The 22,620-nt window shown below is 33.1% G+C and overlaps 1 protein-coding gene across 9 annotated transcripts in view; it reads right to left on the bottom strand.

Moving 5' to 3' along the window:
- The window catches only part of Sulf1 (Extracellular sulfatase Sulf1), a 468,168-nt gene that overhangs the window by 12,816 nt on the left and 432,732 nt on the right, over positions 1 to 22,620 (bottom strand). For 4 of the 9 annotated variants that reach the window (XM_067111459.1, XM_067111460.1, XM_067111461.1 and 1 more), the window contains 11 exons: positions 21,451 to 21,601; positions 20,517 to 20,692; positions 20,128 to 20,295; positions 19,720 to 19,917; positions 17,307 to 17,455; positions 16,500 to 16,632; positions 13,732 to 13,936; positions 13,271 to 13,337; positions 8,606 to 8,763; positions 6,830 to 7,238; positions 2,739 to 3,081 (listed from right to left, as the gene is read on the bottom strand). In XM_067111459.1, coding sequence (XP_066967560.1) covers positions 2,739 to 3,081; positions 6,830 to 7,238; positions 8,606 to 8,763; positions 13,271 to 13,337; positions 13,732 to 13,936; positions 16,500 to 16,632; positions 17,307 to 17,455; positions 19,720 to 19,917; positions 20,128 to 20,295; positions 20,517 to 20,692; positions 21,451 to 21,601 — 2,157 coding nt within the window. The remainder of the gene's footprint in view (positions 1 to 2,738; positions 3,082 to 6,829; positions 7,239 to 8,605; positions 8,764 to 13,270; positions 13,338 to 13,731; positions 13,937 to 16,499; positions 16,633 to 17,306; positions 17,456 to 19,719; positions 19,918 to 20,127; positions 20,296 to 20,516; positions 20,693 to 21,450; positions 21,602 to 22,620) is intronic. The other 5 variants (XM_067111463.1, XM_067111464.1, XM_067111466.1 and 2 more) reach the window with 3 other exon arrangements.

Raw genomic sequence — 22,620 nt, 5'->3', positions numbered from 1 at the left:
TGTCTATCTAATGTACTTTTTTTATTTTACTGAAAATTCTCTAAATAAATTTCTATCAAACATTTAATCTAGATTTCTTATTTCTTGAGAATATGGTTAAATGATGCCCAGGCCAGTGTTCTAATTTCCCAAGAACGAAAATCATAGAAAAATCAAGATAATAGCTTGGTAAGAATACTCCTGAAGTATGTACCATTCATTAACATGGGTGTACTTCTGCAGCATCTCATCTGTACAATGATTTCTTCCTTACATATCCGAAATAAAATATATTACACTTATTCAGAGCAAGGGAGAGATAAAGAGTTCTAAATATTCATAACGATATCTATTTAGCTCGAAAAATAACATGAAAAGCATGTAATTAAATGGAATTTTTGGTAAAGGACTGCAGTTATAGTACTCTTTCCTAAACAAGTCTCAGGAGTATATGAAACTTTGAATCTCTCTAACTTTCTTTAGAAGAAATCCCATTTGACCTTCAAAACTTCTGGCTTGAGCATCAAATGATCAAAACCTTCATTATACTTGAATTTATTATCATCAAACTTTGATTATAAAAATTATTTTAAAAATTTACATACTACTGCACTACATGTACAAAATGGGAAAAATCATTCTTATTTGGAATTAATGATAAGAAGATGTTTTCATCACTATTTGTAAACAAAACACACTGAAATTAACTTTTATAACTAATACTGGTAAAAAAACACTTACATTCAGATACTGTACAGTACACCACTTTCCTTGCCTTTAAAGCTACTACATTCACTAACCAATAGGAGAATTTTCATATCCCAAAATTACGTAAGTGAAAAATTTTGTCTATGTCACTTCTGTGAGTATCAAAATGGATTTTTTTTTGTACATGTATTGGATTGTATTCTCTAATATGCTGCATTAAAAATGTGAACTTACAAGCAAATTTTGACTAATATTGGACACTACCTTTCAATCTAAAAATACTTTTTTTTTTTTTTACAGTATATGGTTTCCATGCTAAAGAAACTTAATTGGATTAATAGAAAAGGTTTGCCATGGCTTATTTTGATAAATTAGGGTACATCCACACCATAGCGAAATGTCATAAACATACAGCAACAACTTACCTTGTTCATATCACACTCAAGCTGAAAGCAAGTCATGGAGGACAAGCCTTTGGCCATCACTGGAATATTCTATTCAACCTGACTGTGATGACTAGTCTGTGCAATGATAAGTTACCAATGTGTGTTTGTGACATGTTTTACTGTAGTGTGGAAACACCCATAATTAACAACTCTGTGCATTTAATCTTTTGAATTTGTATAAGTAGTGCAACCTTTTTTATGCAAGTTACTTTCCAAATATTACTATTTTGGCACATTTTTTATAAATGAATTGTTTTAAAGTCCCATTCTTGTCAAGATGATGATGGGCTCATGGTGCCCCAAAAAGAAAGTTGAGGATTACTCAAGTGATTGAATATACTACTGTATACCATTATCAGTCATAATAGCCATTTCACATGTACCTGCTAGCATAATTCCCTATCTATGCTGAAATAAAAAAGCATTTCCTCTAACTGGTACTTGCATGGTACAGTCCCACTGAGTACATGCCTGCTAAATGCCAGTCATTGTACCTGGTTTTACCTCATCCAACAATGACTAGTATTAAAGCTTTTACAATTACCAAAAAAGCATCAAGTCTTGAAAGACTTACTACAGCTGACCAGGGAAATGATATGGTGAAGAGCTATAGGAAAGCTGTCCTAGATAAATAATACATAGCTTTTACACAAGAAAACAAATCAATGAAATGCGAAGTGTGGGAAGAAACATTTCAAAAACTGTAAAGCGAAACTTCTCAATGTGAGAAACTGACAAAGATCTGAGATTTTAGTCCTCAGTAGCACAACCAAGAACTCTCAAAATTATATAACCTCTGCATATTTTATGGCATTACAATTTGAAAAGATTAATTCGTTTCCATTAAAAAAGAGGTAAATTTCCAGAATTCTGAAAGGTGAAAAGAAATTTGGAAGTAAAGGCTTTGGCAACAAATGTGAGAATCTGACTGATAACTTATGGATGAGAATATGTAAAAGATCATTAAAGGTCCACTGGAGAAAGAAATATGCAAATATAAAGTTATCTCATACTTATGATGCACTGATAAAGAAGGCCACAATGTCTGACTCAGTTTCATTGCAAATTATTGTAACATCAATACATGCAAATTATTGTAACATCAATAATCTAATAGTGCTGGATTCCCAATGGGAACAAATCTAGGTCCCTGTAATTAACTCCAATCGTTTTCTGTTTGCATCCTCCAATTCTTCCCTAAGTTATCTAAATTTCTATTGTCCAAATGTTCTTACCATCACAGCTTCTTTAGATAAAAATCCTTCCCCTGATGCAACAGTACCCGGTTAAATGGAATAAACTAATTACTGTACAGTAAATGTTCACCTGTGTAAAGCATAATTTTAACCCACAACTTATGAATCATATTTGAACACTGATAGGTTATTTTATTTTTTGAATTTTTCTTAGGTAAACCCAGAATATGAAAAAAGATTGGTTACCATGCATATGAATGACCAAGTAATTATCACCTCAGCCTTATTTACAAGTTAAAACTGCTTGTGCACATTAAGAATAAACCATACTGATGCTGGGCTAAACATAATGAGCACAAACAACAAACCTTATTTGTGGGACAAAACATAACTCACGGTAAATCCTCACCTTTTATCACACCAGCAAATAGGCTGCTTTGGTGTAGTTTCATTATCAGCAATAGGAGATGACTGGCCATGAGAAGGCAAGGACCCTCGTGAAGGATAGAACTCAAACTGCGAAGCTGGTTCTAAATGTCCCCTCTGTGTGGGATCTTCTACAAGAGATGGTTTCACTCCATCTAATTCGAGAGCAGTTTCATTTTCATCATGTTTCCTGCCATTCTTTTTGTTGCGATTCTTGTTTCTGTTTTTATGTGGTGTGTCTCGGAAAATGTCAAATTTGTCCTTTTTACTTTTAGGTCGCTTTCTCCCATGAATATAATTCCTATCCTTGTGACCTCGAATTCCTTCTGAAAAAAAAAAAAAACATTAATTATGAAATAATTACAGTATACCATGACAATGCAAAAATGCTTTGCTTATAAAATGACTGTACTTCAAAAATATTTATAAACGTGCAATAGCCTTGTACAATTTGGAAGATACACATAATCACTGGCCACATTTTCATAAGTTTAGTGGTTTGTCTGCTATAAGAAATTACTTTTTATATATTTCCCTATTTTCAGCAAAATTATTTATAAAATACAGTATATTCACAACTATCAATGTATTGCACAAGCAACTATAGAAATTGGAGGCAATAATTACTTTGTTCAAAGTTAGAGGCAAATTTAATTACAAACTCCTTGTTTATGCAGATGACCAGGTGTCAACAGAATAATCAGAGGAAGGCATCTTAGGAATGTTTAAAAATGGAAGAGTCACGGCAGTACTAGTAAGCAAGGCAACACTGTATATATTTTGGCTAGCAAGGATGAGAAATACTAAACACAGTACAGTGATTATGTAGAAGCTACAGGAGAGGGGTATAAGTGGATTTAATATTTTGTACTGAATGGTCATGATGAATTGCAAAGTAATGATAGAGAAAGATTTTAAATGTTTAAAATGCAAAAGAAGTGGAAGTTTGGAAGAGATGGAGTAAAAGGACCATGTGATTAAAGGACAGGCCTTGGAAGAGATAGTGCATTCTGTTTCCTAGGGAATCCACTGAATTATGGAACTGGTATTAAGAGAGAAATAAAAGGGGAAGCAGCAATCAATTGGATGATGTGTTTGTTACATTACTAATAAATAATAGTTCACCTTTTATCCCATTAGTAACCACAGCAATATTTATGATGTGTGTATGAAATCTGTAATACTCCAAGCAGAAAAGACATTTTCATTTGCAAAGAAAATGGAGGAGATTATGAAAATATGTGCGCTGACATTTGTGGCTGGAGTGCACTGGGGAGATCAATGTAATTGTGCCTAGAGGCATGAGGTGAATAAGGAAGAGGAACAATTAGTCATAAAGCAATAGACCTAGAAGTTGTAGGGTAATGTCCTAGAAAATCCTAGAAAGGACATGCATGAAGACAATGGAGAGATGGGAATATAGCCAGTAAATAATAAAAACAGAAGGGAGCGGAGAAAACAAATTTCCTGTATAAGCTCACAAAGAAAAAAGATGATGTGACACGTTAATGATGATGTGAACTGTCTAGCAATAATTACTTCATGCTTTATCATAAAATAGTTTAACAAGGCCAGTGCATCCCATTTCTCAACTCTCAGAGACCTTGTTCAAAGGACTTTTTCTTAAATTAAATTTACCATAAGTGAGAAGAGATCAAAAGAAACATGAAAAGTCACTGCAAAGCTGTTAAAAGGATTTAATAGTAAATACAGACATTACTTTAAGCAGTGGTAAAATAAACCCAGAGTTAAAGTCTGTGTGTGACTCATTCCACCCCAACACAAGGAAATTACTCAGCTAATCAGAATATACATTCAACTCCTTACATACTGAGCTTGCCTGCCTAAATAGTGATTACCACATAGATCATTTATCTCAAAATCTTCATCTCTGCTTAAGTCTTTGCATTAGGCAAAAATTGAGCAATAAGCATGTGCTCAGAAGCAAGTACCTTGTACTACAATAAGTTCATTTAAAGGATCAAAGGAATATTGCAAATAAGGAAAAAGTGTATACTGTAAGGGAAGGATATACAGCATATATGATAAAGTTCTCTTAAGCCAAAGCTCAAATTTTTACTATAATAAAAGGTAAACCAACAATTTTAGGTTAAAAAATGCTTAAGAATAAAATAAAGATCTCCCTTTAAGATTGAGTTGTGCTCAGTAGTTATCATGCTATTCAACATGGCTCTGGACATAGTTGTGCTTAGAATTGACTGTCATTAAGGATAGGCAATTCAGGTTTTGTGGCTGATTTCTAGTTGTAACAGAAAGGGACATGACAGGTCTCCCAAATGGGTAAGAGGATAATCAGAGAGGAAACATGCAGAAAATGGGAAACATGTACATATGTCTAATCATGAGAGAAAAAATACCTTATTGCCTCAGTCCTTCAATATTATCAGATTTGGTGCATTAGACATACATGTTTCCCATTTTCTGCATGTTTTTTCTCTGGTGATTATCCTCTTAACCATTTGGGAGACCTGTTACAACTAGACATCAGCCACAAAGCCTGAATTGCTGGTCCTAAATAACAAAGAATTCTAAGCACAACCATGTCCAGAACCATGTTGAATAGCATGATAGTTATTGAGCACAGCTTAATTTTAAAGGGAGATCTTGATGACTGAGCCTTTGATGACCTGGTCTGTATTGACCAGGTCTAGACTGACTGGACTCCTGTTGGCCATGTCCATCTTGCCTCAGTCTCTCTACTTGCCAGTCCTGAGTGAGGTGCTCATCTAATTTGCTACTTTCTTAGCTAATTTTGGTCTCTTAGTGTTTGGTTCTCTTTACTATATAAGTTTCATTTTTTCTGTCTGTGGTACAGATGCTTTCAGTTTCTGCTCTCACAACCTAGACTAAAGCTGCTTTGTGGTCTTGTGATGAACCTCCATAATTATGGCTCTCTTCTTACACAGAAAGCCTAATGTGCAATTGCATCTGATATAACCGTACAGATAAGTCCTACACTAGTCTGAAGTTGTTTAGATCCACCTATCTGGAGAACAACCATACATCCTCACAGCCTAGCTGAGCAATTGTGAAGACATTATAGTCTGGCTAAACAAAGACGGTGAGTGAACCCATAGTATATTTCTCGGCATGAGTACATGAAATTTTGTGATCCAAGACACTGTATCCTTCTCTTCTTGCTGAAATAATTCTGCCTTGACTCAAATGAAGCATAATCAGTACTCAATCACAACACGAACTTGAAGTAGGTACCTCCCTTCCCCAAACAGACACTTTTCTTCTGCTAGGAGTCCCTCTTAATGCAGGTTTGAACTTGTTCACTGGACTACTATCTCCAAGTCATGGTGAGACTGTGGTAATATCTTAATAACACTGCTTTAGAACAGGAGTGTGAGGAAAAGCACAACTATATAGCAAAAGAAACAACCAATTAAACAAGCACAAAACTGTACTTGGTGTTAACTGTTCCCATCCTATTGCCAAAACAATCACTAAATATGACATTAACACAAAATAAAACACACTAAAGCATCATTACAGATATTTCTGTTTGCACAATAAAAAATGCAAAGAACAATCTATTTGACTGAATTTGAACTTCAGTTACAATACCATACATAAAATTTCACAATTACATGCACATCACTGCCATAATAATGATGTTAACTGCAGATTAATGCAATGAAAAAGCTGAAAACTAAAGAAACAATGACAATAATTTAGTAAGTAATAAGAAATGGGGTTTGGTAGGCAGAACTGGATATTCTGCAACAAATTATATCAATTCAAGAAAAGAGCTTGGAGCAATTGAGATAAGAGGCTTATCAAATAAAAGGTAAACAAATGATTTGGCATTTAATATTTCTTGTAACTTTCTGGGCATTAAGACTTTAGTAAAATATGAGAATTTGTATTTCAGAGAACACATTACACTGCTTACATTGAAATAAAAAGGAAGGGAGGGATACAAATAATTCAATGAATGTTCTTAGTGTTAAATGTTATGTAAAAGGACTTGTCTGTGATTGTAAAATGAATATTAGCTTTAATTGTCCTAAAAAAAAATCAAGTAATTATATGGCAAATCCTTACCAAGATCATAATCCCTTCCAATGATAATATCTTCTCCTGGTACTATCCCCCCAAAAGAATCCATTTCCATTGTAATAGGAGTTGTTTCGGTTGAGTCCTCATAATCCATGCCTTCACTACTGTCTCTATCATATTCACCAACAAATGGACTTTCAGTATTTACTACTGATTCTTCTATCATATGTACACTGACATTGTGAGGAACAGGCTCTATGTGTTCATCAAACTGCTTATGCTCCTGTTGCTTATCAACATAACCAGAGCCTTCAGTTGAGGGCATACTTCGATTTTCATCAAGGATACGCCTTACATCCAGATCACTGTAATCTTCGTGGTTGTCCTCATAGTCATAATCTCCCTCGCTTCCAATAGAATCTGGACGTGTATTTCTCAGGTGTTTTCTTACATCCTGAAAAAACACACAATTGCATTTCACTTGAGTACAGTAATATGATTAATAATTTTATATTAATGAACTCTTTCACAGTGAATCAATCATTCAAAACAGACTATAAGAAATATCAATCATAAGGAATACATAAATGTACCTAAGCTGGACATACTTTGTTTCCTTCATGTATAGGAACATTTCTTTGAGAAGAAATAAATATTCTCTAATAACAATTCTGCATCCTATAACCAAAAGGTTATATTCAGCTTTGTGTTGAGGCTAGGGGTCATTCCTGCAAGGCTAAAACCTAAACAACTCCAACTGACCACAGAAGTCTTCAGGAACCCAGAATGATAAATATTTTTATAAATTGTTGGATAAGGATTAAAGTAAAAATACCGTGGTGCTAACATATAAAAATCATTGCTGCAAAAGAGAAACATATTACTCAATGGCCACACTGTACTTTTATTCTCTTGGAATACCAAGTTGCATACATTATTACAGAAAAATTGCCTATACAGTAATGTCAACAGACTTGCTAAATTAGTTTTAAAAAATCCAGCATTGTAAATTCTGTAAATAAAATCCTCAGTGAATATGTCAGAGTAATGACTAGTTTTAAACTCAAATTTCTCTTTACCTCCTCTTACTTCTTCCTAATGAACACCATATTCTTTGAAAGCCTGAATTTCAAGTCAATGGCCCCTGTGGGCTTGTTCCATATGAATAGGTTTCATCTTCTGAATAATAATAATAATAATAATAATAATAATAATAATAATAATAATAATAATAATAATAATAATAATAATAATAAATAATAATAATAATAATAATAATAATAAATAATAATAATAATAATAATAATAATAATAATAATAATAATAATAATAATAATAATAATAACTAAGACCAATATTTGTATTTGCCAGTAACCTTGGAAATGCACGTGTAAATTGGGTTCCGCAAGGATTTGGCATGAATGAAATTAGCCATGGCTTCATTCATTTTTACTTCACCATATCTGGAAAGTATTTCAACTTACATACCATGTAGTTACTTCAATTAAAAATAACAAATTTGCAATACAAGTAATTTTGTTAACTGTTTCTGTCTAACTGAAATAAGATTAATTTTGAATCTCTCAGCATAACTGATTTCAACCTTTGTTTTCTATGTATGAGATTTTACCACTATTTTCAGTTGTTCTGATTTGACCACAGAATGTTGCGCTGACAGTATGGGACTTATTTGTTGTCAGCTTACATATTAGCTTACATAAATTATTTCTATATTTTGTCATGCAATAAAAATGGAGGGAAATGTGTATACAAATACATACAAAACATTAAAAAAGTAACAAAAATAGGCCATCAAAATACCTTCAAAACAAAGAGCTGATGTCTCAGTCTACGGATCTGGTCATCAATTGCAGCTTTGCTAACTTTCCAAGCATGAGGATCCAAGTATACTTCATCAGTACAGTCAACTGATGTTTCTGTGGCCCTGCATCCATGTTCAAGATGGACTGGATCAGAACCTGTAGAGAAAATTTTAATGTTTAAAAATAGAAAGGATAAGCTTTTAATCTTAATAATAAATAATACAACACAGCAAGCTAATCTGAGCCATCCTTGTCTACTTACCATAACTCCACTATACAACGAAGAGTAGATGGCAAATCGAAAACTTTTAATATAAAAAGCTGCTACTGATACCATCTAAACTGCAATGAACTAGTTTTGCATAAGCATATAATGGTCTCTTAATAATACTGTATACTTATAAAATTTTTTTAGTGCAAACATCATTCATCTGATAGATTTAATCCTGATAAAGAATTGAGATTTTTGCTTCTACTTATGTGTTTCATATATATATATATATATATTTGTATATACATAGCAAAAAATGTAAAGTTCCCATTAAATATGACAATTTCATTATTGTGGGTCAAAACTCCAGCCCAAATGAATTATTGATCCTCGAGAGTCTCTTTATCAAACAGCTTGTTCCACTGTTGAACGCCCAGTCCACTTCCATGCCCTTGTACCTTTCTTAACCTGTTGTTTTTGTTTACACTCTTTTAGTTTTTGTTTATCTCTTGCCATGGTAGGTTGACCCCCAGTGCTCCTCAAATATTTTTTAACTTTGTAATTTTTTTGTATTTTTTTTTTTGTATTTTTATCTGAACTTTTAATCAACATATGTGCTTTTAATGTTCTGTGTAACTTTGTCAGTCTTGAGTGTACTTTTATGTATGTGTGAAGTTTTGGTTTTCATTTTAATTAGTGTATAAAGAATTTTTTTGATAACTAGCAAATTCATATACTTTTTATCGGTTGTTATTTATTGTACAGAACCCTGATGATGCATTCAGCTGAATGCGAAACGTGTAGAAATAAATTATAGTGCGTCGCCATGTTTGTTCCTGCTCCTGTATATACTGTGTATATATATATATATATATATATATATATATATATATATATATATATATATATATATATATATATATATATATATATATATATATATATATATATATATATATATATATATATATACATATATATATATATATATATATATATATATATATATATATATATATATATATATATATATATATATATATATATATATATATATATACATATATATATATATATATATATATATATATATATATATATATATATATATATATATATATATATATATATATATATATATATATATATATATATATATATATATATATATATATATATATATATATATATATATATATATATATATATATATATATATATATATATATATATATATATATATATATATATATATATATATATATATATATATATATATATATATATATATATATATATATATATATATATATATATATATATATATATATATATATATATATATATATATATATATATATATATATATATATATATATATATATTTTAATATATATATATTTTAATTTAATGAAAGGCTTTTACCTTAACCTTTACATGATCTACTGCATAAGCATTACGGGAAGTTGTAACAGCAAAGTATCAAAATAGGGTCTATAAAGGTGGTTACTATATTATACTGTAATAATTTACATATATGCATTTGTCCTTTTATTATATAACATTTATACTGTGCTTCATTTCTGAAGATTCAAAAGAAAAAAATCATTCTGCTGTTATACTATTTTCTTATGTAATCACCTAGTTGGCATAAAAGCAAGCACTATGATAGAAGGTTTATGAATGCACTCTGTTCCATATGTTTATATCTATCATTGTCTCTGCTTTTACTTTTTCCTCTTAACTCTAATCCTCACAAGTGTCAGAGTATGACACAAGTGATTGAAAGTGTGGGGTGGTGAAAGTTAGCTCAGTGAAAGGCTTAAACTACCATCTGGTCTTGGTCTTCATTTGCTTTTACCATATGCATGGCACATCTGTTGAATTTAACCACTTCTATTTGTCCACTTACAAAAACAATAGTTAATGTCTTTTACTGGTATTCATAGGAAAGATAAACTAGCATGAAAAGATGGATGAGTCATATTTTGCTGAATGTATCATTTTCCCTAACATGCCTAGGAATTATCCACAGCTAAACTATTATCCTTGCCTCTATAATTCTGAAAGAAAATTTAAAGTTATTAATATATGAGTGTGTTAATTATAAAAAAAAAATAACCTAACAGCCTACATACTTCCCCAGTGCTGGTAACAGACACAAGAACAGCTCATATGAATTAAGTAGTTCCTCCACTTGTGCAGATTCTAAAATGAATATTATATAGTGATATTTTCATGTACCTAGATCATATTGTGTTCTGCAAAGTGGCTATACTTATGTTTATTAATAGCAGTTCTTTATTTGATGATCCTACCTGAATTTTTCTGTACTCTATTATTTTAGTTATGTTTTTCCTTTTGGCACTGTATTATGAGTATATTGTGATTACAATATGTGAATATTATGAAAAATTACAATATTAGTTCTTACTCACTCCAAGGAGAATGGGCTTATTTTGTGAGTGAATGACTACACTATTTAAAGTACAGTATAGTGAAGATACCATGGATATCAATACAGAATTTTTGAATAAGTATAAGAAACCAATATTTATTGAAAGCAGATCTTAAATCCTACCCATCACAGTCCCTAAGTTATACTGCCACATAGACCTCTTTCACTCTATTTTAGGGCAGAATTCATAGCCAAAGCTGTTGTTGTTCATGTTGCGAGGACTGTGAATTTATCATAGATTACAGCTAGCCTCCTAGTGTAATTGGTAGTGTAATATGGTAAGTGTCCATCAATGAGCATCCATTAACTAAAAACATGACTTTAGCAACAAAGGCATATTCCTACCAAGTCATAGTTCCTATGGGCTACAGGTCAGTCTCTGTTATCCATCAGTGATATTAAGGTCACAGAACTCATGTATATTTTGATTCATCAAAACCAGCTGGTAACTTCAGAGGAAGATTTCATGTATAAGATACTTTGCACTAAGTTTTTGTTTGACTTAGTGGTGGAGGTAGCAACTTAGGCATCTTGCCTGGCATAGGCTACTCATTAAAGTTGCTTCAAAATCCAAAGCAATTTATAAGTGGATAATAACAGGGAAGATCAAATAAATTTCTTGTCAATAGGATATTTCTGGTGGCTTCCTATGCTGCTGAATGCATTCTGCACCCCTTTGGCACAACTGATCCCCATCAACAGGCTTTTCTGATTTACTCCTGAACTTCCATGATTGCCATGTCCTCTCTTACTTCCTTTGTGATCAATTAATAGTCTAACTCGAGTGAGAATGTCAAAGGTTCTGGAATTCATGTACTGCAGTCTAACATTATTAAAAAGATGATCTATTCCTATACAGTAGTTGGCATAGGATAGGGACAAGGAAGAGCTTTGCCTATTGTCTGAGTGTTTGTACTTATTTTTGTCTTTTATTCTACTGGCATTAGTATTCTCGGAGGAACTTCAGCTGGAATGCCTGTCTTGCCCTTTCATAATTTTTCCTCCACAGGGAGAAGTATAAGTTACTTCATTTATTTTTACAGGACTTTAATTTGATTTTAACAGAAACTCTGAGAAGTGCCCTAAACTTGATCATAAGACCAAATTCCTCTTAAGGCAGTTGCTCATGTGCCTCTAGCTTGGTGTTTTCCTGCTGTAGACAGTTGCTACAATGACTGCAGTACTCAATAAAACAGATTTCAATGGTATGGCCTTTTCAATACAGTTTCTGGAGAGGTGAGTCTAGGTCATGCTCCAGATAATGCATAGAGTGAGTAAACATGTCTTTGCCCAGTATCAAAATGAGCATATCTATGACAGGATCTATACTGGTTGTCCTCTTTCTGGCTGGATTCACACTGGGTGGCTTGCTCTTGACCATGTCTGCACTGACCCAGTTTAACCTTGCTCAAGAGTTACAGATACAGGCACTGATAATTTCAGATGCTTCCTTGTTCCTAGTCAACTTGTTCTGTACAAAGAGCATTTACAAAGTACAGAAAATAGTGAAAATGATGTAGTGAATATGATGTGTATGACATGCATTGTACAGGACTTCATAAAGGTAAAATAACAAAGGGCTCAGAGAGAGTCTATATGATGTAAATAAACAAAATAACAACAAAGCCATTTGTGTTTGATGCAAAATGCCTGAAGAAGCCAGCTGGTTGAGGGGTAAAAAGGACTGCAAGTCAATAAACCTTACATATAAATTAGTTAAACATCAAAGATTATATTAACTGAAGAACATAAAATCCAAAAAATCAAGCATCAGCATTGCATAAAGCGATGATAAGATTAAAATATACATCATGTACAGAACATCAACTAGCATTTACCTATAACCAGACTAAGCTTTAAGACCTCCACTATTGTCCAATTACCACTTTGCTAGCTATAACCTGCTTGTTTGCTACGCATTAAGGCATTAGCCAAAATAATTTAGGTAAGGAATTCATATGAACAATAACACTTATGCATAAGACAATACTCACCAAATGTAGAGTGATCTGGTACAGACTGATTTCCAGGTGCCACTGTTGCAGATGTACTGCTTACAGTCTGTTGTATTCAAAATAAAAAAATTAAAATAAAATCAGTGCTATTTTGCACGAGGTATAATCTGCAGTATCAGTCAGCCATAATTAATCAATTTTTAAATGCCTGTTAGGATGAAAATTAAGAAAAAATTACCTTCTGAAACACTTGCAATACTATTTCCAAGAGCAATTTGTTTCTGCTACATTGCTTGGAAACTATCCTACAAGTAACTAATCTATACAATTCTTTTAAGGCTCTACTAGTCATAAGGCTGTTTTTTCAGGAAAATTTTTTTGAGTACTACAGGGTTATGGGATAATTAAATATAGAACAGAGAAAAATACAACTTAATCACAAATCAGAAGTTGACAGATGTGAGTCACTGCATAAAAGCTAAAATTATACAACTACTAACCTCTAATCCTTGAAGCTCATCAGCTAATGTTGTTATCTTATCATCAATGGCTCTCATCTCTTCTTCACTCACAAATGCATCCACTTCATCTTTTGCAATGCTAGTATCATCATCCTCTTCTGCCTCCTCTTCCTCTTCTATTCCGTCATAAACTACATCATCATCAAATGTTGGTGCATCCATGATGGAACTTCTCCTGTGTCTGCTTGTGAAAACACAAACACAAACAAATCAGGCACAAATGAACTCCTTCCACTATCATCAACTTTGAAACTTAATTCTACTAATATTTCTATACTCCTTTTAATTTTTTAAGCAATACAGTAAAGTGAAAAATTACTTTTGAACTGAGATAAGACACTTCAAGTCTCCGAATTCCAGAACCACCTTTCAGTCTGCTCATTTTCTTCTATAATTTAAATGACTAAGAACAAAAATGTTTGATTCTAGATGTTGTAGAAAACTTAATTATCTATATAAGTAACTAAGTTTTTAACAAGTACTGTAAATTGTATTGGCTCCTCTGTAGTGTGACATAAGCGATAGGCCTTTCGTTCAAACAAAGTATACCAGTTAGGCATTTGAACATATCAATATGGCTTTCATCAGATATAAATTTTATGTTTCCAAAGAGTATTAATTTTTTGCCCAGAATAAGGATTTTTTCTTGTTCTTAACAAATTCATTTTTATTTTTAAGTTTCTCCACCACTGGTAGCCAATAGATTCTTGAGAAGAAACACATTAAAATAAAACTTACTGTAAAAAAAAAATAAACATGAAGAGATTACAAGATAGGCATTATAAAAAGAAGCTGTAGACAAAATATAAAAGAGGTGAAAAACACCTATAGACCTTCATCTTCATAGCTTATTAATTACTTGTTCAACTCACTTCTTGTAGAGTTACCACATCACTTCACTTATTCCAGCAGTACTCATCTTTTGATAATCTGGGATTTATGCTCATCTTGTAATAATATGGGATATATTTAACTTCAACAAGTCTTACTCAACTGCTGAGACAGTTGCCTTACACATCTGCATTTGAAGTGGTGATTTACAGATATCAAATCTGGGCAAAAGGGAACCCTATGTATACTGCCTTTCAGATTCCCAGCTTTTACCTTGGTAATGATGTGCTAACTTTTCACCAGTTAGGCTTTCCTCATAACTGCATGCATTTCAAACTAACTAACTATTGGGAATTGTGGAGAGGTTTTTATAAAGCTTGTTCAGTAATCTGGGTGATGGCTGTAGCCTCCAGGTTAAGACAGCCAAATAGTTTGTAAAAGATAACTTCCAAAGTTACTCACCCTGGTTAACTATTAATCCTTATATTTTCAGAAAAAACATATTTAAAACAATTTTTATTTATTCTACATACACCTTAATTTTACTTTTTCTGCACTACCCAGACTGGCATAGTGATATCTGAGACCAAAGTCAGCTGTAAACCAAGGGTTTTGCGAGTTTTCCTTTGGTAAATATTCTACGTGCACACCTCTTTATTTTACTTATGCTACACAACCCAGAATAGGATAGTGTTATCTGAGAATAAAGTCACCTATTGACCAAAGTCATCTTAAGTTTTCCTCTTGGGAATGTTCATCTCTATGTTACAACATCATAGGTACAGTACTTTGGCAAGCTTCCACAACTGCAGAAAAAAACAAAAACAGGGTTGAGAAACTTATCAGGAAGAGGACATCTCCAGTAAAATATAAAATTTGTATTTAAGGAAGATGAAATTAATTAAAATATTGTTTGTCCATGTGATGCAAAGACCTCTTATTTTTCTTAAATTACTATTTTGGTGGGATGAAATGTGTACCCTATTAGCATTCTTGTCAGACTGGCAACTGCTAAAGTTAACAACAGAAACCAGCAATTTAAAATATCCTGAAACATCTCTGAAAGTCTTAGATGTTGTTCACTAAGGGAAATGGAAAAAATGTCATTTGTTGCAAGACTGCAGGAATCTGTGTCACTCATGAATAAGCTGGCACTACATCATGGGAGAGCTACAAATGAACAAAAAGTAAGTTGTGAAGATGGAAGTGAAGAATTGACAGGATTGGTCCTGATGCACCTGATTAACAAAAACAGTATGCCTTTGTCTGTTTGTTTTAATTCAAAATACACAGAGTACTGCATAGGGATCATGCTATATCTTGGCAATACGATGTATGACTATAGGGCTAAAACTGACTAACCATAACTGGTGCAAAGAGTGATGAATATTGGAACAAACACTGGTACTTTTGCACAGGAGCCCTGATAGCTAGTGACAGTAAGGCACTGAGTAAGGGGGATTACTCTAGTGAGGGATAACCACCAAGGAAGAAGACCTAAAATTTCCTTCACCTGTAAATGACTTCTATTCTCAGTCAGCATTACAACATCCCAGACAGAAAAGCATTAGTGAAAAACAGCTTTGGACACTATGGAAAATGAGTTTTTATTGGTTAATTAGTACACCTACAACTTTTTTATCCTGTACCGTATATGTATTCAAGTATAAAACAGTTTCCTGAGAGATCCAACTATCTTTTAAAAATTTTTGGTTATTTGTCTAACACTACTTGTACAGATTATTTATTCTCCCACACATGCTACCTGGATTTACCTATCTTCACACCAGCTAGTCTGTTACTTTGTGCTAAATATACACTTCGACTCTGGATGTGACTACAACACAAAAACCTACTATTTTTTTCTTTTAACATCAATATACATTAAACAGAAGGTTTAACAATATAAGCCTTACCTATTTTTCCTTCTCTGACTGCCATGGAACCAGCGTGAATTTCTCTGAACTCTACCCAATGTCTCTTCTGCTACTTCACTGCTGTCAACATCACTAAAAGCCTTGAGAAATTTTGGATCATATTTCTTAAGATCTGCAACAAGAGAAAATCATTCTATGTTAATACCCAATCTGCCACACTGCAACCACAAAATAAACAAAAGTCATAAAATGAGTGATAAAAAGAGTTGCATACTTCACTGGGGCATTTAATGCAAACAAATACTGTATAGCCTCTTATGATACTAATAAACTGTTTTGTATTTGATATGAGCACAAAAAAATTTATGAAGAGTGAAAGTGTCATTCACACATCTGACTCAGTGCCTCTTCTCTGTGGTAATGTATATTACAAAAGTCTAACCAAAGTTCCTAACTGAGGATATCTGTGAGCATTACTGCAGAAACTAAAACTAATACCATATGCACATGTACAGTACACCAATTTTTATGGAAAGAGCAAAAATCTCTTCACCTAACTACTCAGCTTCAAAAAGGAATGCTAGTATGTGAAATTGCATATCAAAATAAAAATGTGAAATTGCATATCAAAATAAAAATATGTAATGATTCATCCTAATTGTAAGAGTGGCTATAAAAATTTCAGAAATAAATATGGGGTCAGATTTCTATTCCTGCAAAGTAATTCACTTTTGAGAGGTGAAATGGTTGAAGGGACAGTTGATTTTAACAGTCAAATAAGAAGAAAGGAGAGTTACTCAATGGAAAGGTTTACTACAATACTGTAGTACTAAGCCCTTTTCAAACCTTGTGTGACATGTTTTTTCAAAAACAGCCTTTGTTTTCGTCTTTCTTCAGAGTCCAGTTTCACCAAGAAGCCCATTCCCAAATCTGGTTCACAAACACAATTTCTACGGCGCCACTTGGATTTAACGCGGCACTTCTTCAGGCGCCACCTGGCAGAGAATTATAAATATTCAGTTAACATAATGCAAATAAAAGTGATTCTCAATCAGACCATAATCATATACAATTATAAACATCCCTGAAAAATTCAACCACCAAAGCTTCTCCAATATTGTACCACAACAAGAACATCTACTAAAAAGTCTCCCAAGTATTCACATAATTTCCTTATGCCAAGCAAGTTTGCAAACAATTAAGAAACAAACTTTCACCCTGCTCATATGAATGCATAATATTCCTGGGTGAGACATTAGATCATGGAATAAAGATTCACTGATAAAAATGGTGACAAATATCAGCATTAAAACATTCTTCAAAAGCAGAACTCAAATTGTACTATATACCTCTTGTGACAATGTATACCTACAATGTGGTCATATGATATACATTATGTTTTGATAAAAACTGAGCAATCAAGCAATTGGACATAGCATAAAATTTCAAAATGCCTAAAAAGTTGTAATAAACCAAACTTTTATTTGTGCTTGTGACTAAGAAAGAACTACTTTCTCAAACTCTGCCTGATGTGCTTTTGTTATTTTTACTTCCATCAGATTCATATTTTTTCTTATTTTCAGTTTATTAAGGTCTGTCATTACATCTTCACAGTTCAACACTTGGAGATTAATTCTTTTTGTTAAGATATCCAACACTGCAGAGCTTGTGTCTGCCTATGAATCACTGGCTTGGTAATCTTGCATTATTTGGATACTTCATATTAATTTTCATTATAGTCTTATAATGTTTTATGATCTGTAGGGACAATCACCTATATAATGCCTCAGCTGTTCTAAACCTCCTACTTCAACAGATAGTTTTTTTTTCTTATTTTATTTTTTTACAGTTAAGCAGAGTTCCACTGGCTGATTTTCATTTAGTTACTGGCATAACCTACAGCTTACATTCCCTAGTTTGTCTTATATTTTTTTATTAAAATATATTGACAATTTTGTTTTGCGAGGAAAAATTTTTCTCATATATCTTTGTGTTATATTAATCACCAAAGGATTTTTTTGAAAAATACATCCTGCTAAATGTCAATTTGATTTTTTTGGTTGTTAGAGCATCCAGTGGATAATTTTCCTTGTACAGTACCTGTTTTCAAGTGCAATACATGGAGTGCATAATATTGTATTAAAGTGATGATTTCAAAAAATTGTAACCATAAAAATGAGAGAAGGACATCCTTTGCTGCTCCATGAATAAAGTTTCATATAAAAATAGTTCAAATTACACTGAAGAGTGTCTAGGAAGCATGTTTTATAATATAGAATTATCAAAGAGCATCTACCCTTATGTATTAAAGAAAAAAACTAAGGATAATGAAGGAAAGATATGCAAATAGTACTTATTACCATATATATTTTTCGGAGTCTATTTCTCATTATAACTTTGTGTTAGTCTTTAATGATATATACAGGCAGTCCCCAGAATATGTCGGTCTCGGCTTACGTCGTTCCGAGCTTACAGCACTTTTCAAATATATTCATCAAAAAATCTGTCCCAGGTTACAGCAGATGTTCCGAGGTTACACTGTTTCAGTCTTATGGCGCACTGTAAGCGACAGAAGAATATTTTATACATTTTTTTAGGAAATTCTACAAAATCATGGATGCATACCTCACCAGAAGCAAGGTAAATCAATTGGGAAGTTTTCATGACAACTAAAGGATTAAAGGTGAGGCTTTCATCACTTTATTTCTCAGTTTTAGCAATTTTCTAATACTGTGTTCCAGCTTATGCCGCTCTTCAGGAATGGAACCTCTGACATAAACTGGGGGCTGTTGTTGGCTTTATAGCAGCATGGGGTCTTGCTCAAAGAGCATCCCGTAAGGACCCAGGGGCTGCCTGTACTTCTGTTTCAGTTCGTGATCTCTCAAGTTTTATCACTATAATTTGATTCTGCATGGTTCTTACTGCACTGTGAATCTGTGTGCCTTAATTCATTCAGCTGAGTGTGGTATCCTGGCATGGAGTTTAGTGTTAAACAAAACACTGACAATGACCACAGTAGTTATTATCTCATAGTACTCTATCAGGTGACAATTAAGTCCAGTAGTTTGAAGTTCGTTGACAACAAAGGCTTGCACATTTGCTGGAGCATAAAATAATTGTCTTCAAATACAGCACTTGAACTGGGCCACAATTCAAGTAATATTTTAATCTAAATACTGACATACATGAATGACTTTTCTACCAAATATTGTAACATGCAATGAAACTAGCAGATAAGGAACAAAAAAGGAACACTCACCGTAGACCATCATGAACACACTCCCATGTCTGAAGAGGGCTGCAAGGAGAACGGTACTTGTCACTTTCGCAGACCAGTTCCAGCCGTTCATGTTTGGAGGTAAAGAGACCACCCTCTCCACCGGCTAGACCTAAAGCCCTCTGTTCTTGTCGTTCTTTCCTAAGTTCTAATGCATCTTCTTCGCGAATGCGTCCTGAGCTGTAAATGAAATAAAAAAATGTTCTCATTGTACTGTGTGACCTATTAATAATCTGATATGATGCCATATAAAAGCATACATAAAAGTTATGAATGAAATATAAGCTGCAAATCAATTTCACAGCTAATTTTCTGCCCTTGACCTCTTGATCCACTTAATCTTAGGCTATATGTCAACAGAAAAAAGGTAAATTACACCCAACGACCTACCTTTCAACAAGAAAAGTGTCTCTCCAGTCTTTGCTTTTTTCCTGACCACTTGCTGTAGCTTTAAGAAGAGGCAACAGGGACCTGCCATCCATGTGTGGTGGTGGCTTGATGCCAGCAATGTCCAAGAATGTTGGGGCTAAATCTACATTCAGAGCAATGTTGTTGATCCTGAGTAAACAAGGGGTGTATGAAGTAAAAATTAGCTATTTTTAAAAATAATTTCTGGCAAAAAACATAATTGCATCTGAGGTGAAATTAAACATTATGAAAGTGTACATATTATAAGAGATTGATAAAGTATATTGTGCACTCTAGACATACTGCAACTAAAGAAATGTACAATCAAACACCATCTTACAATAGACATCAGAATTTCTCAATCTACTCACTGTGTTCCAGGTCTAATGCCAGGCCCTCTGACCAAAAATGGAACCTTGATGTCAAATTCAAAAGGCATTGACTTCCCTTTCACAAGGCCAAATTGACCTAAGTGATAGCCATGATCACTGGTGTAGAAGATATAGGTGTTGCCTAACTCTCCAAGAGATTCCAGTGTGTTGACAATCTGGAAAAAGTAAAAAAAAAAAAATAAATAAAATAAAAAAAGGACATACGAGCGCTAAAGTAAATGATGACGTAATCTGAACGTCTAAAAAGATATAAAAAGCAAATGAAGTCCAATACACTCATTGCTATGTTTCAGGGGCAGTTTTGGATGAAACGGGCATTACCTAGCAATGGATCTAGCAAATACTTTTAAGGCATTCAGTATAAAATAGTCAATGTGTATGAATTGTTTTGAAATTATCATTTTAAACACAAATCTGGTTCTTGAGTGATAACAAAAAAAAAAAGTCTTTGCAAAAAAAAAAAAAAAATGAGTTAAATGCACAGGGTGACTTTTCAAAAACAGGGTACATTGTTTAAAAAACAGGCAAAATTTTATATGTGGTATAAAATGCTGATGTGAACAAGAATCTTTACAGTTTTCATATAAGCAACCACGTCTTTAAGTGAAAGATAAAAACCGAAAAGACTACACTTTATTGCATTTCCTTTTTTTTTTTTTTAACTATATAAGATGATCTCTTATTAAGCCCACGTTTAGGATGGGTAACTTTTCCATCATGTAAGCCATACCTAAGATATATATAAACAACTTTTTACCATGTCTCTATATTGTGAAATATCCACTTACACTCCAAGCTGTCTACAAGAGAGAGAGAGAGAGAGAGAGAGAGAGAGAGAGAGAGAGAGAGAGAGAGAGAGAGAGAGAGAGAGAGAGAGTTATATATCTCGTGCAAATCGTTTTATATTCCTCACCCGCTGAACAGACTCATCAAGGGTCTGAAGTGTTTGAAGCCTCTTCGTCATCAGCACATCGGTGAATTTCAGTTGAATGTCGTGCATTCTGCCCGTGAACTGAAGAATCCACTGTTTGTCCGGGTTGGGCGCGTAATCATATGCCATCGTGCTGAAGACAGAAAACAAAATCTTATATAGAAGGCATTTTTCTATGAGTTTCCTTCGTTACTGCAAGAATAATAAAAAAAAACAGCAAATTTTTAAAGGTAGTTTGCATTTTTCCTAACATACAAACCTGAATTTTTTTTTTTTCATAGGATTTAGCCTGCGTTTGCAAGCTAATTCTATGTAAAGAATGAAGGTTTGTATTTGTGTAAGAACAAAATTATTAAATTATGCGGTTGTCGAGGTTATAATTTTGCCAATATTGCAAAAATAATAAAAAAGCAAATTTTCCTAACATAAAAACCAGAAGTTTTCTTTTACATAGGGTTTAGCCGCGTTTGCAAGTTAATCCTATGTAAAGAACGAAGGTTTGTATTTGTGTAGGCACAAATAAAATTACGCGGTTGTCGAGGTTATAATTTGGCAATAGCGCGCGCCGTAAGAAAGCTCGAACTTTCCCTCCCTGCAAAAAACCACGTATGTCTCTGTACATAATCTTAGACCATGTCTCTGTAAATTTCTTTATTTGTGTGCTTCTGTTATGTGGATACATGCAAGAAAAACCATTTGATGACCTCTAAAAACAGTCTTCGATGTTTCTAAAACTACAAAACTGAGACTAATCCTCATGCACACATTTTTCATCACCATCTCCGAGTAGTAGTTGGGATCCAAATGAAATCTTGGACGTTGAGAGTAGACATTATTACAATCTGCCTTTGATCGACAATCTAAATGTCGAATTTGCTCGATAAATGTACAGCGTGGACAACGCAAGGTTCAAGTTTCTTACAGTTTCAACAGGATCCATTTCTAAAATTACAAAATTCTCTTTGGTTCACTGCATCGAGAATACATATTATTACCATCTAAAATGGAACCACAACTAAAATGTTGAATTTGCTCGATAAATATGTACGGTGAGGGGACACGCAAGGTTCAAGTCTCTTACAGTTTAAACAACATGAATATTTAAAAAAAGAAGTCAAAACAGGATCCATTTCTAAAATTACCTAAATTCTC

The sequence above is a fragment of the Macrobrachium rosenbergii genome, chromosome 11 (assembly GCF_040412425.1).
Source record: "Macrobrachium rosenbergii isolate ZJJX-2024 chromosome 11, ASM4041242v1, whole genome shotgun sequence".
NCBI lineage: Eukaryota > Metazoa > Arthropoda > Malacostraca > Decapoda > Palaemonidae > Macrobrachium > Macrobrachium rosenbergii.
Note: the sequence above shows the minus strand (reverse complement) of the source record. Positions and strands in the feature narration are given on the sequence as shown.